Source organism: Rhinatrema bivittatum, chromosome 8 (assembly GCF_901001135.1).
Source record: "Rhinatrema bivittatum chromosome 8, aRhiBiv1.1, whole genome shotgun sequence".
NCBI classification, from domain to species: Eukaryota; Metazoa; Chordata; class Amphibia; order Gymnophiona; family Rhinatrematidae; genus Rhinatrema; species Rhinatrema bivittatum.
In genome coordinates this window covers 83,092,943-83,110,502 of record NC_042622.1, presented here as the reverse complement: position 1 = coordinate 83,110,502, position 17,560 = coordinate 83,092,943, and the positions used below count along the sequence as shown (strand labels likewise).

General features: G+C 44.6%; 1 protein-coding gene across 14 annotated transcripts in view; it reads left to right on the top strand.

Moving 5' to 3' along the window:
• Positions 1–17,560, top strand: part of FNBP1 (formin binding protein 1) — a 547,949-nt gene that overhangs the window by 462,335 nt on the left and 68,054 nt on the right. For 10 of the 14 annotated variants that reach the window (XM_029614281.1, XM_029614288.1, XM_029614282.1 and 7 more), the window contains one exon: positions 681–695. The exons of the other annotated variants lie outside the window; for them this stretch is intronic. In XM_029614281.1, coding sequence (XP_029470141.1) covers positions 681–695 — 15 coding nt within the window. The remainder of the gene's footprint in view (positions 1–680; positions 696–17,560) is intronic. 14 annotated transcript variants of the gene reach the window in all.

Genomic DNA, 17,560 nt, shown 5'->3' with positions numbered 1-17,560 from the left:
GAGGACTACCATCCTGCTTGTCCTGGGAGAAAGCAGAGTTGCTTACCTGTAACAGGTGTTCTCCCAGGACAGCAGGATGTAGTCCTCACGAAACCCGCCTGCCACCCCATGGAGTTGAGTTCGCTTACATTTTATTATTTTATTTTTCACTGGTATTTTTGCTACAAATGAGACTGAAGGGGGGCCCCTGCTGGCTACAGGGTTAGTGGCATGCTGGGCATGCTCAGTGTGCCAGTCAAAGTTCTAGAAACTTTGACAAAAGTGTTCTGTGACAGGGTTCCATCTGATGATGTCACCCATATGTGAGGACTACATCCTGCTGTCCTGGGAGAACACCTGTTAAAGGTAAGCAACTCTGCTTTAGTGCTGTATACCCTCAGGGTGTGTTTCAGCTTCTCTGAATTTTTGGGTCTATTATATTTAAATGCTACTATAATGAAGGCACAGTAATTAAAGGGTAGCTATAGGAAGGAGATTAAGTTTTCACCTTGTGAACTTTTACACAGATCTTATCACAAGTTTTCCATTCTTTTCATTGTCAATCTGTGGAAATGGGTGTATTTGTTTGATAAAGCTATTAATTAAAATGGAACCAGAACACAAAAGTTCATCTTCTACTGATGGGTTTTTCTTTCTCTCTTTTTCCTGAACTCCCTTCTCCCTCCAATTTTTCCATGAAGCTTTCCCTCAAACTGGTAAGCAGCGCTATAGCATGTGTCTTGCCTTCTAATTACAAATCACTGCTACTTAGGTGGAGGATGCTTTGAGATTAACTGTAGCGTTTGTCTATTTTGTTACATTTCATTCAGTTTTTTCAAATTAATTTCAGGTCTAGATTGAAACTATATTTATTTATTTATGTATTTATTGCTTTTTTTTTTATACCGACATTCGTTAACACATCACATTGGTTTACATAGATAAAGCATAGAATGGAAATAAATACAATGTTACATTAAAATTGTCATAAAAGTACAACTAAGAACATATTCATTATAAAAAAACAAAAATATAAATATAATAATGCTTTAAAAGAATAAGAACAATAAAAAAAAACTAAAACTAAAAGAGGAATCTGCTTTTGGGCTTTAGCTGTCAAAAAGGGTGTATTAATGGAAAGCCTGCTGAAACAGCCAGGTCTTCAGCTTTTTCTTAAAAGTATACGAGTAAAACTAAAAAAACTAAAGTATTAAAATTATTGGTGTCCTTTAAATTAGTTGCTTACTAATTAATTCTTGTTAACTTTGTTTAGTGAAAGGAGCTTATGTTTGTAAGGGCTCTAAAAATGTTATGGTTCTGTTTCTGTAAAAAAAAAAAAAAAAAAAAATCCTCTTTAAAGAATATAACCAGAAACAGCATACAATTAGGTTAAATAACTTCCTTGTGAAAATGCCCGAAGAGATAAAGAGGTCTGGCTGCAGAAAGAGAGAGAGAGAGGGGTGACTCCTGCACACTCCAGAAAACTGCTAATGGTCTCAACCTCCCAGACCAGCATGAGGAATAGGGGTTAAAAAAAATGGAAAATTGGTGTTCAAATGTAAAAACAAATAAAAGCTGTCCAGTGGGCCAACAGGTAAAATATAATAGAAAATTAATTTGAAAGAATAAGAGCTGTGCAATGAATACTTTCTTACTATACTAAATAAATAATTTGCTTTAAAATTGGAGTTCTACCAGGCAAAGCCTAGTACATTAGTAATTCTCAAGTACAGTTCAACTATACTGAAAGATGGTGCGCTTCACAGCTTTTCTATTCCAATCAAGACAAAAGATATTCATAATCGGATCTTGTAGGATGGACTGTGATCTTACATTTTAGAGCTACTAAGTACAAGTTTCTTAGCATTCAGACCAGTGGGTTATGCACTTCTACCAGCAGATGGAGACAGAGTAAAGTTGATGTCATGGTATATAATTCTACCCCTGAACTGATATTTGCCTGTCAGTATTCTCCATCTCCAGCAGATGGTGGACATGCATTTCCCTACTGGGGATTGCTTAAAAAAAAATTTTAAAGGAGAAAAGAAAGAAATTAATTCACTCCGCTCTCCTGTGGTGATACCTTATGGCCCTTCCTTCAGTCATGCCTCGGTCTGGTAGCTGGTTTCTGGCGTGGATTTAACTGTAGAGAGAGAAACAGCTGAGAGGCTAGCGAGTGCAAGAAGCCGAGCGCATCAGTGGAGGCCTTTCCCTCTCCCCCCGCAGCCGGAGACCAACTCTATACTTGACCAGGATGGGCTGTGCTCAGGTAAAGAGTAAATACATATATATTTAAAAAAAAAAAGAGTGAGGGTTTCTATTCTCCTTCTGGTTTCTGAGCCTCGGCCCGCTGATCCGACGTCCATTCCCATCTCCGAGGGAGCTTGGAGTGTTGTGGCAGGTTGAGCAGTCTTTTGGCTAGGCCCCGCTCTCAGGCTTTACTCAAATGCTGTGTGGTAGGCCGCAGTAGCATTTGTGTGCTTTTCTACATGCAAGTTTGCCGTGAAACATTGTCTGACGTCAGTTCATGCTGGTGCACTCAAGTGGACACCTACCTGGTCTGCATATTGGGCACCTAACTTTTAGGTGTCTGTAGTGGGTGCTTATTGGACAGATAGGGCCCTGTCCAGGCTCACTTGTGCGGATGCACAGTTGGCGCACAATTGTCAGACGCATTTGGGAGCATGCTGCTAGTGGGTGTTCATCCATGGCACTGGTAGGAAAGAAGGCTAAGCGACTTACCCTTTGTGCTGCTTGACATATTTGAGCACCTCAGCCTGGTGTCCCTTCTGACTTGTGTCAGTGCTGCTTGGAGGCTCATGGAGAGTTATCTCCAGCTGATTTTGCTGAGCCCGGTCCTTCCCAAAATGATGTGGGAATGGGACCAAAGGGGGGCCTGACAGAGGTTTCCCCTGGTTTTGGGGCTCCCGTAACTGGATTGTCAGCAGGGGAAGGCAACTCAGTGGGTGCAGGACCAGCAACCCCTAGTTTTCGTATGGATCCTTCTACCCTTTCTTGGGTGGAATTTTTTTAAGGGCTGTAGCTCTTTCTTCAGGCACAATCAGCAGAGCCGGTCAAACCTAAGAGTTCAGGATCGCAGACTGCGGATCCCCACATGCCTGGTGCCATGGGTACGTGTCGGAGTATGTGTAGACTTGCTGCAGGTAATGCTGATAGGGACCCAGATGGCACGGATGATGAAGGCGATACTTACTTCCTGGAGGATGGGGAAATTCTTCTGGGGTTGGAGCCGTATGGAACAATGTTGCTGTTCTTTCAAAGAGATGAGTTGCCGGCTCTGATCTCCCAGACACTGAAGGTGCTGGGGGTGCTGATTCTGTGTCTGAGCCAAAGAAGAATTCCATTTTAGTTTATTTGCATAAAGCATTATGGATACTATTCAAGAATTGATTCATCTTGAATGGAAAACCTTGGAAGCTAATTTTAAAAGGGGATGAGCCTTAGAAGCACTGTACCCCTGGATCTAGCAGCGAGAGAGCAGTTGTGCTTTCTGAAAATGGATGCACTGGTGTGTGCCATCACCAGGCGGACGACTATCCCTGCAGAAGGGGGAGCGGCATTGAAGGATGCGCAGAATAGGGGAATTGAGGCTATCCTTAAGCAGGCTGTGAGGCAATAGCAATGAATTTACAGATAGCCTATTGCTGCTCCCTGATGGCTCACTCTTGCTTGCTTCTCTATCAGCAAGTCAATGAGTCTGGTTTGAATTCCAGGGCAGTGATGGAACAAGCTGTCTTTTTGGCAGTTACAAGCTGCGGCCTGGTCTGCATTTCTGCCAGAGAAATTAGTTGGCTGATATAATTTCAAATGGAAAATGACTAGCTATATATTTGTTGCTGAGAATATATTTAAATCTTCAATATTATATCTAATTTAAAATCATACAACTTTATTTCTCTTAATGTAACTAAACAATTTTTTATTTCAGAGAAAAAGACCTCAGTATTGGCAAGAGATCCCAAACTTTTTTTTGGATACTACTTTGAAGCCAATTGTTTCAGTCACTGGTCTTATAATCTCTTATTTTTATTTTAATAAAATTATTCAAAAGAGTTCCTTGTTGTTTATACGGTGTCACTTTAATATGATGTTAACCTATGGTTTGATAACTTGACAATTTTTATTTAGATGAGGAGACTTTCACCCCTTATAATAAACTTAGCAATATGTATCGTGATGAGGAGAATTTCACTCTTTATGACTCGCCATTGACTTTACTTTATCTTCATGAAATCATCATGTTTCTCTAAAAATCATGGCTATCTCATTGTAACTCCAATTTGAAATTTAATATCTGTTTCATTTACAAGCCGAATGTTATAATTTATTTGCTCATCTTCACCACTGACTTATTAACTGAAATGACACCTTTCAACAGTTTTCTCTGCAACACTTATTAAAATCTTTTTCTTAATAGCCCTTTTTTTTGCCAATTTCTGTGTGCCTTTATGCTTTTAATGTCCAATCCTAGAGAAACATGATGATTTCATGAAGATAAAGTAAAGTCAATGGCGAGTCATAAAGAGTGAAATTCTCCTCATCACGATACATATTGCTAAGTTTATTATAAGGGGTGAAATTCTCCTCATCTAAATAAAAATTGTCAAGTTCATCAAACCATAGGTTAACAACAAATATATAGCTAGTCATTTTCCATTATTAATTGTATACTAGTTATTCCCCAATATTGTTGTTTGATATAATTTCAAAGTCTAATCTTACGAAATTGCATTTTAAAGGATCACTCTTGTTTGGGAATGAATTGGAAAATAATGACCAATAATTGGGGTGAGTCCCAGGTTTCTCGGTTACCAGAGGATAAAAAGCAGGCACCACGCTCGTTCGACACAAGAGGTCGTGCTAGGGATTTCAAATGTTTTCAGTCCTACAGAAGAGCAGCTTCTCAGAGGGCTCAGCCTTTGAATAGGTCTCAGTCCTATTCATCCCAGAAAGCCGAGATGGGGCACAGGCTCGAGCAGCTGTATCCCTCAACTCGCTCAGTGAGGGTGTGCCGACCCACCCTAGGAAACAGGGGCTAGGGGGTCGCCTGTCTCTTTTTTATCGGAGGTGGGTCAAGATCACGTTAGAGTAGGGGGTTCTGGAGGTGATAAGAGATGACTATGCTTTGGAATTTCTCAGTTTTCCTCAGGACATTTTCATGGTGTATCCCTGCAACTCTCCACAGAAGAGACAGGGAGTGGAGTATACGTTGTCAAGGCTGTTCAGCCTGTGGGCCGTGATCCCAGTGCCTATATCACAAGAAAATAAAAGCTGATATTCCATTTATTCATTGTACCCAAAAAGGAGGATTCCTTTCATCCCATCCTAGATCTCAAGGGAGTCAGCCTGCTCTTGCTAGTGACTTATGGAACCCTTATGCATGGAAACCTTATGCTCGCTGATAATGGCAGCTCAGTCGGGGGAGTTTCTTACATCTCTGGATATTCCCATCTGGCTGGAGTATCAATGGTTTTCTTCATTTCACTGTTTTGGGGTGACATTATCTGTTTCAAACGCTACCTTTCAGTTTCACCACCGCGCCCAGAACTTTTTCCAAGGTCAAGGTGGTGGTAGCAGCAGTGTTGAGAAAGGATGGTATTCTGGTCCACTCATCCTTGGGCCAAGAACATGAGAGTCTTCAGGCCTTGCACAAGGTTATCTCCTTGCTACAAGAACTAGATTGAGTGGTGAACTTGGCCAAGAGCAATATGCAGCCATCCCAGATACTGGAGTATCTTGGTGTTCGTTTTCAATATGAAGCAAGGCAGAGTGTTCCTGCCGGAGATCCACATTCAGAAGCTGATGGCACAGGTGCAACTACTGATAGAAACAATACGCTCGATGATGTGGTCTTATCTACAGGTGCTCGGGTTTATGGCAGCTACCCTGGTGGTGGTTACTTGGGCAAGGGTGCTTATGCATCCTTTTCAGAACTCACTGCTTACACTTTGGAGTCCACAGTTTGAGGACTATGAGATACAGCTTCTCTTACTGGTGGAGGTCAGCATCCAACTGCAGTGGTGGTTGCAAGTGGATCATCTAATGAAGGGCATTCCCCTACAAATACCAGACTGGCTAGTACTCATGATGGATGTGAGCCTCCAGGGTTGGGGGGATTTACCTTCAGGAGTTGACAGCGCAGGGGCGCTGGAGTACAGAGGAGTCTCTCTGGAGCATCAGTCAGCTGGAAGCCCATGCTGTTCGGTTGTCATGCTTGCGATTCATCAACTGCTTGCAGGATCCAGTGGTCCAAATGATGTTGGACAATGCGACAATGGTGGCTTACATCAATTGTCAGGGAGGAATCAAGAGCCAGCAAGTTTCGCAGGAAATAGCCCAATTCATGGAATAGGTGGAAGTAAATCTTCAGAAGGTCTCAGCCTCACACACTGCAGGAAAAGACAATGTAAGAGCTGATTTTCTCAGCAGAGTCTGCATCCAGGAGAATGGGAATTGTCAAACAAAGTGTACTAGCATATATAGGGGCTGATGAAATATATGTGCACTGAAAGTGGGTGCTGAGCACTCAGCACCCACTTTCCTAATGCGCCCCTAGGCACCCCTCCTGGAGGCGCCATGCAATACTTAAATTAGGGGTCACGAGCAGTCAGCTGTCCGCCAGTTAGGAAAACGGACGGCGAATCAAACGCTTGTTAACTGAGTGTCTGTTTCCTGAACACAACTGCTGGCACTTTTTAAAAAACGTTTTAAAAAAGATTTTGTTCCTCCTACTTAATATCGCAACATTATTAAGTAGGAGAATGTACAGAAAAGCAGTTTTTTCTGTTTTTTGTACAACGTTTGGGAGCGCTCAGCAATTAATGTCTGCTCTGGGCAGGCGTTAATTTCTGAGCATAAAAGTGTGTGTCTTAGACGCACATTTTTTTTTTTTGCATTCGGAATGAATAGCTAATAGCCTCATTCACATGCATTTGCATGTGATGAGTGCTACTAGTTTTGCCCCGCGTTGGACACGTGTTGTGGAGGCGCTAATCCCCTTATTACATAAGAACATAATCCCCTTATTACATAAGAACATAAGAAATTGCCATGTTGGGTCAGACCAAGGGTCCATCAAGCCCAGCATCCAGTTTCCAACAGAGGCCAAACCAGGCCACAAGAACCTGGCAAGTACCCAAACACCAAGAAGATCACATGCTACTGATGCCAGTAATAGTAGAAGCCATTCCCTAAGTCAACTTGATTAATAGCAGTAAATGGACTTTTCCTCCAAGAACTTATCCAAACCTTTTTTTAAACCCAGCTACACTAACTGCACTAACCACATTCTCTGGCAACAAATTCCAGAGTTTGATTGTGCGTTCAGTGAAAAAAATTTTTCTCTGATTAGTCTTAAATGTGCTACTTGCTAAATTCATGGAGTGCCCCCTAGTCCTTCTATTATCCGAAAGTGCCTATACAACCCGCGTCCAACTTCCGGTTAAACAGTGCGCTCAGCTGAGTGCACTGTATTGCATCGGCCCCATAGTGGGACATTGGGGCCTCCCATTTCTAGACTTGCTGGCGACATCACACAATGTGCTACTTCAGTTGCAGGAGAGATCTGAAGTTTTTGGGCATTGATGCCCTCGTGCAGGAGTGGCCAGAAGGCAAGCTTCTTTATGCCTTTGCTCCGTGGCCCATGTTGGGCAGAATGATTCAGAGGCTCGAGAAACACACGAGGTTGGTGCTTCTGGTGGCACCAGATTGTCCCAGGAGGCCATGGTATGCAGATCAGTGGAGGATCCTGGTGGACTCTGCTTTCCGATTACTGGTCCACAGGAATATGCTATGGCAGGGGCCTATTTTTCTCGAAGATCCAACTTGATTTTGTCTTAGAGTATGGCCCTTGAGAGGGCTCAGTGGCTGAAGCACTGATATTCCACTGCTGTGAATTCTCCCTTGCTTCAAGCGCAAAAGTTTTCCACTTCCTTAGCCTTTATTTGGGTTTGACGAGTGTTTGAGGCTTGGTGTGAGCAACAAGGGGTTCATCCTAGTTCGGTTAAGATCCCATTCAATTTTGATTTTTTGCAGGTTGGCCTTTAATTCCTTGAAGGTACAGGTGGCAGCTCTTGCCTGTTTCCGATGTCATATGAATGGTGAACCCTTGTCGGCCATCTGGATGTGGCCCGGTTCTTGAAAGGGGTGAAACATCTTTGTCCTCCCTTGTGGTTGCTGGTGCCCATGTGGAGTCTTAATCTGGTTCTAGATTTTCTGGTGGGTCCTAACTTCAACCACTGCGTTGCCTCTCCTTAAGTTTACTTACTTGAGGACGGTGTTCTGCTTGTAGAGTTTCCAAACTGCGGGCTCTTTCTTGCCAGGAACCATTCCTGCAAGGGACTCCAGTGGCAGTCCAGCTGCAAACTGTTCCATCCTTTTTTGCCGAAGGTGGTCTCAGATTTTCACTTGAATCAATTGATTTCCCTGCCGACACTGGACAGGGGGAGAGATGTGGATGAATATTGTCTGTTACGGACTTTGGATGTCAAGCAGCATATCATGAGGTGTTTGGAGGTTTCTAAACCTCTCAGGAAGATAGACCAGCTGTTTATACTCCATCATGTAGCATCGTGGGCTACAATTTCCTGCTAGATTAAGGAGGTTGTCATGGCTGCATATGTGGATTCTGAGCAGCCATTGCCTAATCAGGTTAGGGCTTATTCCACTATGGCTCAGGCAGTGTCATGGCCGGAGATTAGAATGTTGTGTCCCATCGAGATTTGCGGAGCTGCGACATGGTCCTCCTTATTCAACTTTTCCAGGCATTATCACTTGGATGTGCAGGCCTGCTGCCCTGTTCGGGAGTAGCTTTGGTACATCCCACTAGTCGTGGATTATTAACTTGTCTGAATGCTAAGAAAGGAGAAATTACTACTTACCTGATAATTTCTTTTTCTTTAATGAAGACAAGTTAATCCACCTTCCCGCCTTGGCTGCCAAATAGTGGTGCTATTGTCCTCCTTGAATGGCTGCATTTCTGGGGATTACTGGTAAATGTCAGATCCAGTCCCTAGTTTAGTGATATTACAGTCCTTGTATGAGCTCAATGTTTTCCTGTTAACTGAGTGTTTGAATAGTTGTCTGTTAATAGTTATGATCGTGTGTTGTTTAGATGTTCACAGTTGGCTTTTGCAGAGAATACTGGTGGGCTGATGATAGTGCAGAGGTATATATACCGTGATGTTAGCTTTGCTCTGTCTCCAACTGCTGGTAGAAGTGCATAACCCACTGGTTGTGGATTAACCTGTCTTCATTAAAGAAAAAGAAATTAACAGGTAAGTAGTAATTTCTCCATAGTTCTCAACCAAGTCTTTGGGACACACATAGCCTGTCAGGTTTTTAGGACATCCACAGTGAATATGTATGAGACATACAATGGAAGCAGTCCATGCAAATCTATCTTATGTATATTCATTGTGGGTATCCTGAAAACCCAAGTGGCTAGGTGTCCTGAGGGCTGGATTGAGAAGCCCTGTTCTAACCAATAATCCCCCTGGCTTCCTTTTGATGTTTTTTTGCTAATATTTTGACATGGAGTGCTGCATGAAAACTTAAGAAAGCAGCCATTATCTTTGCTTCTGAGAGAGGAACCCAGTCTGCACTGATTTGTATTGCAAAATTGCACTGCACACTGTCCACAAATTATTTTTTCTGAAAATGTGACAACTATTCTTTATCATACCTTATCTTGAATCTTTCTGGCCTGATCTCTGAATCAAACTTAGGGACTAATTAGAGTTCAGGAATTGGAATCAAATTTTTGAGGCAAAGCTAAAGCGCTGCTTTGAAGTTCTTTAAGCTGCTTGAGGAGGGCATGAGCTCAAATTATAGTAATTTAAAAGCATAGACTCGAATATGCTTTAAAATTACAAATCCAAAAAATGCATACACCACCATCTCTGTTCTGTTACATTCAAGATATTTTATGTACATGCTATACAGATTGGGGATAATTTTCAAACCAATTTACATGCATAAAGCATATAAATTTGTGCAGATTGTATGCACATAAATTATGCACAAAACCAAATTTCACACATACATGTATGCACACAAAAGAGATGTGTTCCGGGAGAGCAGAATTGAGATTTATATGCATGCATTTGATCTTAAAATTATGCTTGTAAATTAACCTGCACAAGTTATGAGCTGCACAGAGCAGGTATATCTTTGTGCAGGTTAGTTTGTGCAGATTACTTATGAATTTATTTTTGGTTTGAAAATCGGTGTAACTTATGTGCTTTGTCAAAGACAAGCAGGATGGTAGTCCTCACACATGGGTAACGTGTGTGGAGCCCTGGTCCAGAACTTTGATGTCAAAGATTCTAAAACTTTAAAACATGCCCTACTGAGCATATGCAGCCGTAGTCATCACCCTGCCCCCTAGACAGAGACACTTAGTCCTTTTTGTCCCCATGGAGCCTTGTGGTTGCGGGAGCCTTGTGTGTCATGGTATTCAGCTTTGCTCTCTCCTCATAGTTTTTGTAAGTAATTTTTTCTAGAACTGCAGCAGTTTTTCTTTCCTTTCCCTTATGGTAGTTTTCTTTTACTTTTTCCTCTTCTTTCCACTGTTGCCTGACACATGGCAGGCCTTAGTTGCTGTGCAGTCTGGCAGAGTATATTACAATTTCTTATTAAATAGATACTGCACCTACAGTTTAGTATTTGTCCTCTCCTTGCTCTGTTTGTTTTTGTACCTTTGTCAGGTGCTGGCAGGACTGACTGAATTCAGTCTGTAGTTGATCCATGTAGGCCACTGAGCCTGGGGACTCACCTGAGTTCTACCCGGGTAGGAGGTCCATGTCATTTCACTGATCGATCGGATTCGAAGGAGGTTCTGACAGTGAAGAGATCAAGGATCACACCATTCCTGTGGGGGGGAGAGCTCATCTTCCCCACATTCAAAGGAACTAGTTTCCACGGGTAGGAGCCCTGGATGACATAGCCTCCCCTTCTACTTGCCTGTGATGGCGGTGCAGTCTCCTTTAGAGAGAGGGTGAGCAGGACCCTGGGCAAGCAGCTTGCTGCCACACCTTCGGTGCCATGCCCAGTAACAGTTGCCCATGCACATCTTTGACCAGTCACTGTTGATTTGACACATCAATGTTAGGACTGCCATTGAGTGCTATGGTCACCCTGGGTGCCATCAAGGTGCCACAGCACCCTCTATATGCCATTGAGGTGCGTGACTGCCCTTGATGCCATAAGGGCCTTCTGTGCCTGTAAGCATTGTCTTGAAGCACCAGAGTCATCGAGCATCTTGGGCCTCGATGTGGCAAAGTAGCAGCACCGACCTCTAGTGTCAGGAACCAGGACTTTCCTTGAGCACCATGATCCCCCTCAATGCCATCAGAGCCACTCTTGATGCCTCGGTACCATTGATGCCCTTGGAGCCATCAACGTCCCTGGGGCCTTCGATATCATCGAGACCCTCAAGGCCATCGATGCCATAGGCAGCCTTGATCCCATCAAGGTGTGTAAGTGGCCACTCTCGTTGCTGTCGAGGTACCTGGCCTCGATGCCTTGGCCGCCCTAGCTGCTTTCGAGGTGCATGGTCTTGATGCCATAGCTGTTCTAGATGCTTTTGAGGTGTGTGGCCTCGATGCCGTGGCTGCCCTCAATGCCTTTGAGGTGTGTGGCCTCTGCTGTGGCCACTCTTGATGCCATTGAGGTGTGTGGCCTTGATGCTGTTGCTGCCCTCGAGACTGTCACGGTGCGTGGCCTTGATGACATCACAGTGCGGAGCTGTCTCGATGCCATCGAGGTGCGGAGACGCCATGGAGACCATAGGGCATGTTGGCCACCAATGCCATTTGTTGCCAGTCTCGACAATGTCAAGCACCATTAACGAGGTACTGGGATCGCCATTGAGTGCCCTGGTTGTCTTCGAGGTCATCGACTGCTGGGGCTCCAGAGAGTGTCTTCGAGGTCATCGACTGCTGGGGCTCCAGAGAGTGCCACTGAAGCCCTCTGATGACAGGGATTTCGGCCTCGGATGGATCGAGGGCCAAGATGGCCATCCACTCAAGACACCCTAGAATGCTAAGGCATCCAGGCACAGTGGGCCAATGCCCTCCAGGCTCCTTGTGGTGTCCCGACGGGGCATCGAGGGGCATCCTGCTGTCCCATCACTGACTTACTGCTATCGGGCACCATGGATACATAAGAACATAAGAAAATGCCATACTGGGTCAGACCAAGGGTCCATCAAGCCCAGCATCCTGTTTCCAACAGTGGCCAATCCAGGCCATAAGAACCTGGCAAGTACCCAAAAACTAAGTCTATTCCATGTTACCATTGCTAATGGCAGTCGCTATTCTCTAAGTGAACTTAATAGCAGGTAATGGACTTCTCCTCCAAGAACTTATTCAATCCTTTTTTAAACACCGCTATACTAACGGCACTAACCACATCCTCTGGCAACAAATTCCAGAGTTTAATTGTGCATTGAGTAAAAAAGAACTTTCTCCGATTAGTTTTAAATGTGCCCCATGCTAACTTCATGGAGTGCCCCCTAGTCTTTCTACTATCCGAAAGAGTAAATAACCGATTCACATCTACCCGTTCTAGACCTCTCATGATTTTAAACACCTCTATCATATCCCCCCTCAGTCGTCTCTTTTTCCTCATAGGGGAGTTGTTCCATTCCCCTTATCATTTTGGTAGCCTTTCTCTGTACCTTCTCCATCGCAATTATATCTTTTTTGAGATGCGGCGACCAGAATTGTACACAGTATTCAAGGTGCGGTCTCTCCATGGAGCGATACAGAGGCATTATGACATTTTCCGTTTTATTCACCAATCCCTTTCTAATAATTCCCAACATTCTGTTTGCTTTTTTGACTGCCGCAGCGCACTGAACTGACGATTTCAATGTGTTATCCACTATGACACCTAGATCTCTTTCTTGGGTTGTAGCACCTAATATGGAACCCAACATTGTGTAATTATAGCATGGGTTATTTTTCCCTATATGCATCACCTTGCACTTATCCACATTAAATTTCATCTGCCATTTGGATGCCCAGTTTTCCAGTCTCACAAGGTCTTCCTGCAATTTATCACAATCTGCTTGTGATTTAACTACTCTGAACAATTTTGTGTCATCTGCAAATTTGATACAGACAAACTCGGGGGCCTGAGCCACTGGGATCGGGGGGGCATTGGAGGCCCTGCCTGGATTCGTCCACCATCGGTGCTAATGAACACTAGTGAGACCATTGTAGGCCATAGCCGCTGGCGAGGGATGCCATCGAGCTTACAGCACCAACGTCCTTGGACGGCTGGGTGAGCTGAGGGGAACCATCAATGGCTCTGGCAGTCATCGGTTCCTTTGGGCACCGATGAGACATGTTGGGGCTGCAGAGGGTCTGCCTGCCCCTGGCATCCTTGGTTGCCACCAGTCCATCAATACCTTTGGGTACTGAGATCTCTATTGGTGCCACCAGGCTGTCGATGTCTGCGGGTGCCTATGCCACCAGGGATAGCGCTATATACCATCAAACAGATCAAGCCAGGGTCAAGCACTGTCAAAGCCTTGGGTGCAGCGTCATTTGGTACCCTTGATGTGATCCATCGTTGCTGAATGCAAGAGTGCTATTGACCCTATGGGCGCCGTCACAACGGGCACCAGTGAATGCAATCGGATGCCACAGGCCATGACCGCAGAGGACCATTGGTTGCCATGGACTTTGCTGCTGCCGCTCCATGAAGAAACGATGGTGAGCCATTCCCGATGCAATTTCAAGGCTATATCCAGCCTCTTGGAGCATTATCAGGTACTGGAGGTGGTGATGCCATAGAATACCACCCACCACTATGCCATAACCAGAACCCCAGTGGTACTGGGGATGCTGTCGTCACACTGTTCCTATTCATTCCACTAGGAGTTATTGTGACAGTGGAGCGCAGCATGCATGGTCAGTTTCTGCAAGGCATGTACTCCAAGTGCTTCGGGCGATGGCAGGCAGCATTCTGTCTGTCTGCACAGTACTCAGCCATGCCAGGGTTCTGCCACCATTGCATCAAGGTATTAGCCTCCTCATAAGAACATAAGAACATAAGAAAATGCCATACTGGGTCAGACCAAGGGTCCATCAAGCCCAGCATCCTGTTTCCAACAGTGGCCAATCCAGGCCATAAGAACCTGGCAAGCACCCAAAAACTAAGTCTATTCCATGTAACCATTGCTAATGGCAGTGGCTATTCTCTAAGTGAACTTAATAGCAGGTAATGGACTTCTCCTCCAAGAACTTATCCAATCCTTTTTTAAACACAGCTATACTAACTGCACGAACCACATTCTCTGGCAACAAATTCCAGAGTTTAATTGTGCGTTGAGTAAAAAAGAACTTTCTCCGATTAGTTTTAAATGTGCCCCATGCTAACTTCATGGAGTGCCCCCTAGTCTTTCTACTATCCGAAAGAGTAAATAACCGATTCACATCTACCCGTTCTAGACCTCTCATGATTTTAAACACCTCTATCATATCCCCCCTCAGTCGTCTCTTCTCCAAGCTGAAAAGTCCTAACCTCTTTAGTCTTTCCTCATAGGGGAGTTGTTCCATTCCCTTTATCATTTTGGTAGCCCTTCTCTGTACCTTCTCCATTGCAATTATATCTTTTTTGAGATGCGGCGACCAGTTCTGCACCACAAAGTGCTAGGAAGCATTAGCAAGGAAGGCATCATCACACATTCCGTGATTGCTTTTTGGCAGTGCGCAGCCAATGATGTTAACAGGTGGTGCTCGGTCCTTGCTGTGCTATGGGATTCTACCCACAAGCATGGCAAGTGGGTTCATAGGTGGGCCGCCATCAGTAGGATGGGATATCACTCTGTGAGTACTAGTCAGCGTGCTTGTACAGTGGAGGGCTCTATTCTTCTAGTTGCCTTCTACTGTATGGGAGTGTGAGTGTGTATGTGTTTCCCTCATGGCGAGCACAACAGGTTGTGCTCCGCAGCTACAGGACTGACCAAGGACTGCATTCTTGGTCAAACCCTTAGGGACGTAGACACCAGGAGGGTAGTATCAGGAGTCTTCTCATTCCTCAGAAGAGGAATATGTCTTTCAACCCTTCTTGTGTCACAAATCCCCTTTGTGGGTAAGCATCTTATTGCTCTGTCCCTTGCAGGTTATTGCTGAATTGGAGCCTCAATTTTTTTGAATCAGTGCATCTCCTTGTAGGCCAGGACCTGGGGACAGCAGTGGTGGTCATTGGATTGTTTTTTCTGTTGATTACCATGGTGGCCTACCCCATCTGAGGGTGGCTGCCAGTGGCAGATTGGTCGCTTCTGAACCTCAACAATCAGTGATTGTAACTCAGTTCTCAACTGGAAAGTTGAAAGGTTTTTTGGAATCGGGAGGCCCCGATTCCCATTGCTTTCCTGTTCCTTCATGATTGGGAGATTTGACTAGGTTGCAGGGCAATCCTTATGGGTTCCCCTCTGGAAGCCTGGTTGTTCACCCCTTTAAGGGGTGTCCCTCGTTCTCCATTTCCCGCTTTTGACTGGCGGTTGCTCTCGATTCCTTGCAGGCTCCAAGAGCCAGTTGAGCAGTAGCACTCTCCTTAGGTCGTCCTTAGGCATAGCAGGTCTATTTTGTGAAGGAGCCATTCCAGAGTAGCTCCCCGGTGAAGATTAGGGGTTTCTTTCATCCAGGAGACACCTTTGAAACCTGCTGAGCTCAATGGGCATTTTTCGATAAAGACCACTATTGCCAGTGATTCTCGCCTGAGGGACCCTACCTCATTGAGGAGTGTTCTAGTCCATCTAATTGGCAAATATGCCTTTCAGCCTATCGCCATATCCATGGATGAGAGAGTTGGGGGACAACGGACCTTGCAGCAGAGATGCTGCCCTTTGGTTGCAGTGGCTTGCAAGCTATACTTTCCTTTTTAGGGATAATCATGTCTGCGCACAGGGGAGTCCTGGTTCATGCAACGATTACTGGACCACGTGCTTCCTTGGGGGAAGTATATGTAATCATGGCTGAGGTATTAATACTTTAGCCAGGTTCGTGGCAGTCTGTTCTGAGATCACAATGATCTTTCCCTGGTACCCTTAGGGTTTCCAGGCCAGTGAAGAAATTCTGTTCGAAGGGGTTTGCACTTGCGGCACCCCAGCTTCCTGTTTCTTGATGGAGTGTTTCTGGCTTTCTTCCCTGGGGGATTCGCTCTCAGTTTCAGCTGTTCCAAGCAGGCTAAGGGCTCTGTCTCGGTGGGAAACTGCCTACTAGAATTGGCAGTGAGTTATTTGCTTGGGATTGAGATATACAACCTAGCAACTTGTTCTTACCCCTGCAGTCCAGCAGTCTGCCTCCTTGTGTTCTTTGCTCCTTCTGATTCCAGTTGAAATGTCGAGGGGAAGGGAGAAAAAGCTAGGGCATTCATGGTATATCTTAGTGTATACCTGCAGGAAAGATATACCACTTTCCCCATATTTTTGCAAGTTCTGGCTAGTACTGCCTTTAGCTTTTCTCACTTCACTAGGTTGTCCAAGTGCCTTCCTGCTCACCTGAACTATCCTGTAGACAAGATGATTAGCCCTGTCCTTGACAGTGTGCAGTGTAGGTGAGCTTCAGGCCTAACTTATCTCCCTGCTTGGGGGTTTGGGCTAGTGATCCCATTCAGACATTGCCTTTCATCCTCTGAAACTCTTGATGCTGTCCTGCATGATTAACTGTGACTGGTTCATTGGCTCATAGGGTCTGTCACAGATCCTGCTGTTGTTGATTATTCTTCCAAGCATTGCTTGGGTTTTTCTCCCCATAGTGCCTATCAGTCAAACATGGGCACACTTCTGCAGATGCATAAGAACATAAGAAATTGCCATACTGGATCAGACCAAGGGTCCATCAAGCCCAGCATCCTGTTTCCAACAGTGGCCAATCCAGGCTGCAAGTACCTGGCAGTACCCAAAAACTAAGTATATCCCATGCTACTGATGCTAGTAATAGCAGTGACTATTTTGTAAGTCACTTGACTAATAGCGAGTAATGGACTTGTCCTCCAAGAACTTATCCAAACCTTTTTTAAACCCATTATACTAACTGCACTAACCACATCCCCTGGCAACAAATTCCAGAGTTTAATTGTGCGTTGAGTGAAAAAGAATTTTCTCTGATTAGTTTTAAATGTGATACATGCTAACTTCATGGAGTGCCCCCTAGTCCTTCTATTATCCTAAAGAGTAAATAACAGATTCACATTTACCCGTTCTAGGCCTCTCATGATTTTAAAGACCTCTATCATATCCCCCTTCAGTCATCTCTTCTCCAAGCGGAACAGTCCTAACCTCTTTAGTCTTTCCTCATAGGGGAGCAGTTCCATCCTCTTTATCATTTTGGTTGCCCTTCCCTGTACCTTCTCCATCACAACTATATCTTTCTTGAGATGCAGTGACCAGAATTGTACACAGCATTCTGTCCTTTGGATGCCAGTGGACCGCAGTTTCTTTCTGGGGTGCTCTCAGGTCCCAGTTGGTTTTTCGGTTGTCTTGTAACCTCAAAGGAAACTATGTGGTCTTTGTCCAAGTGTCCTTCTCTTGTTTACATCTCTAAAC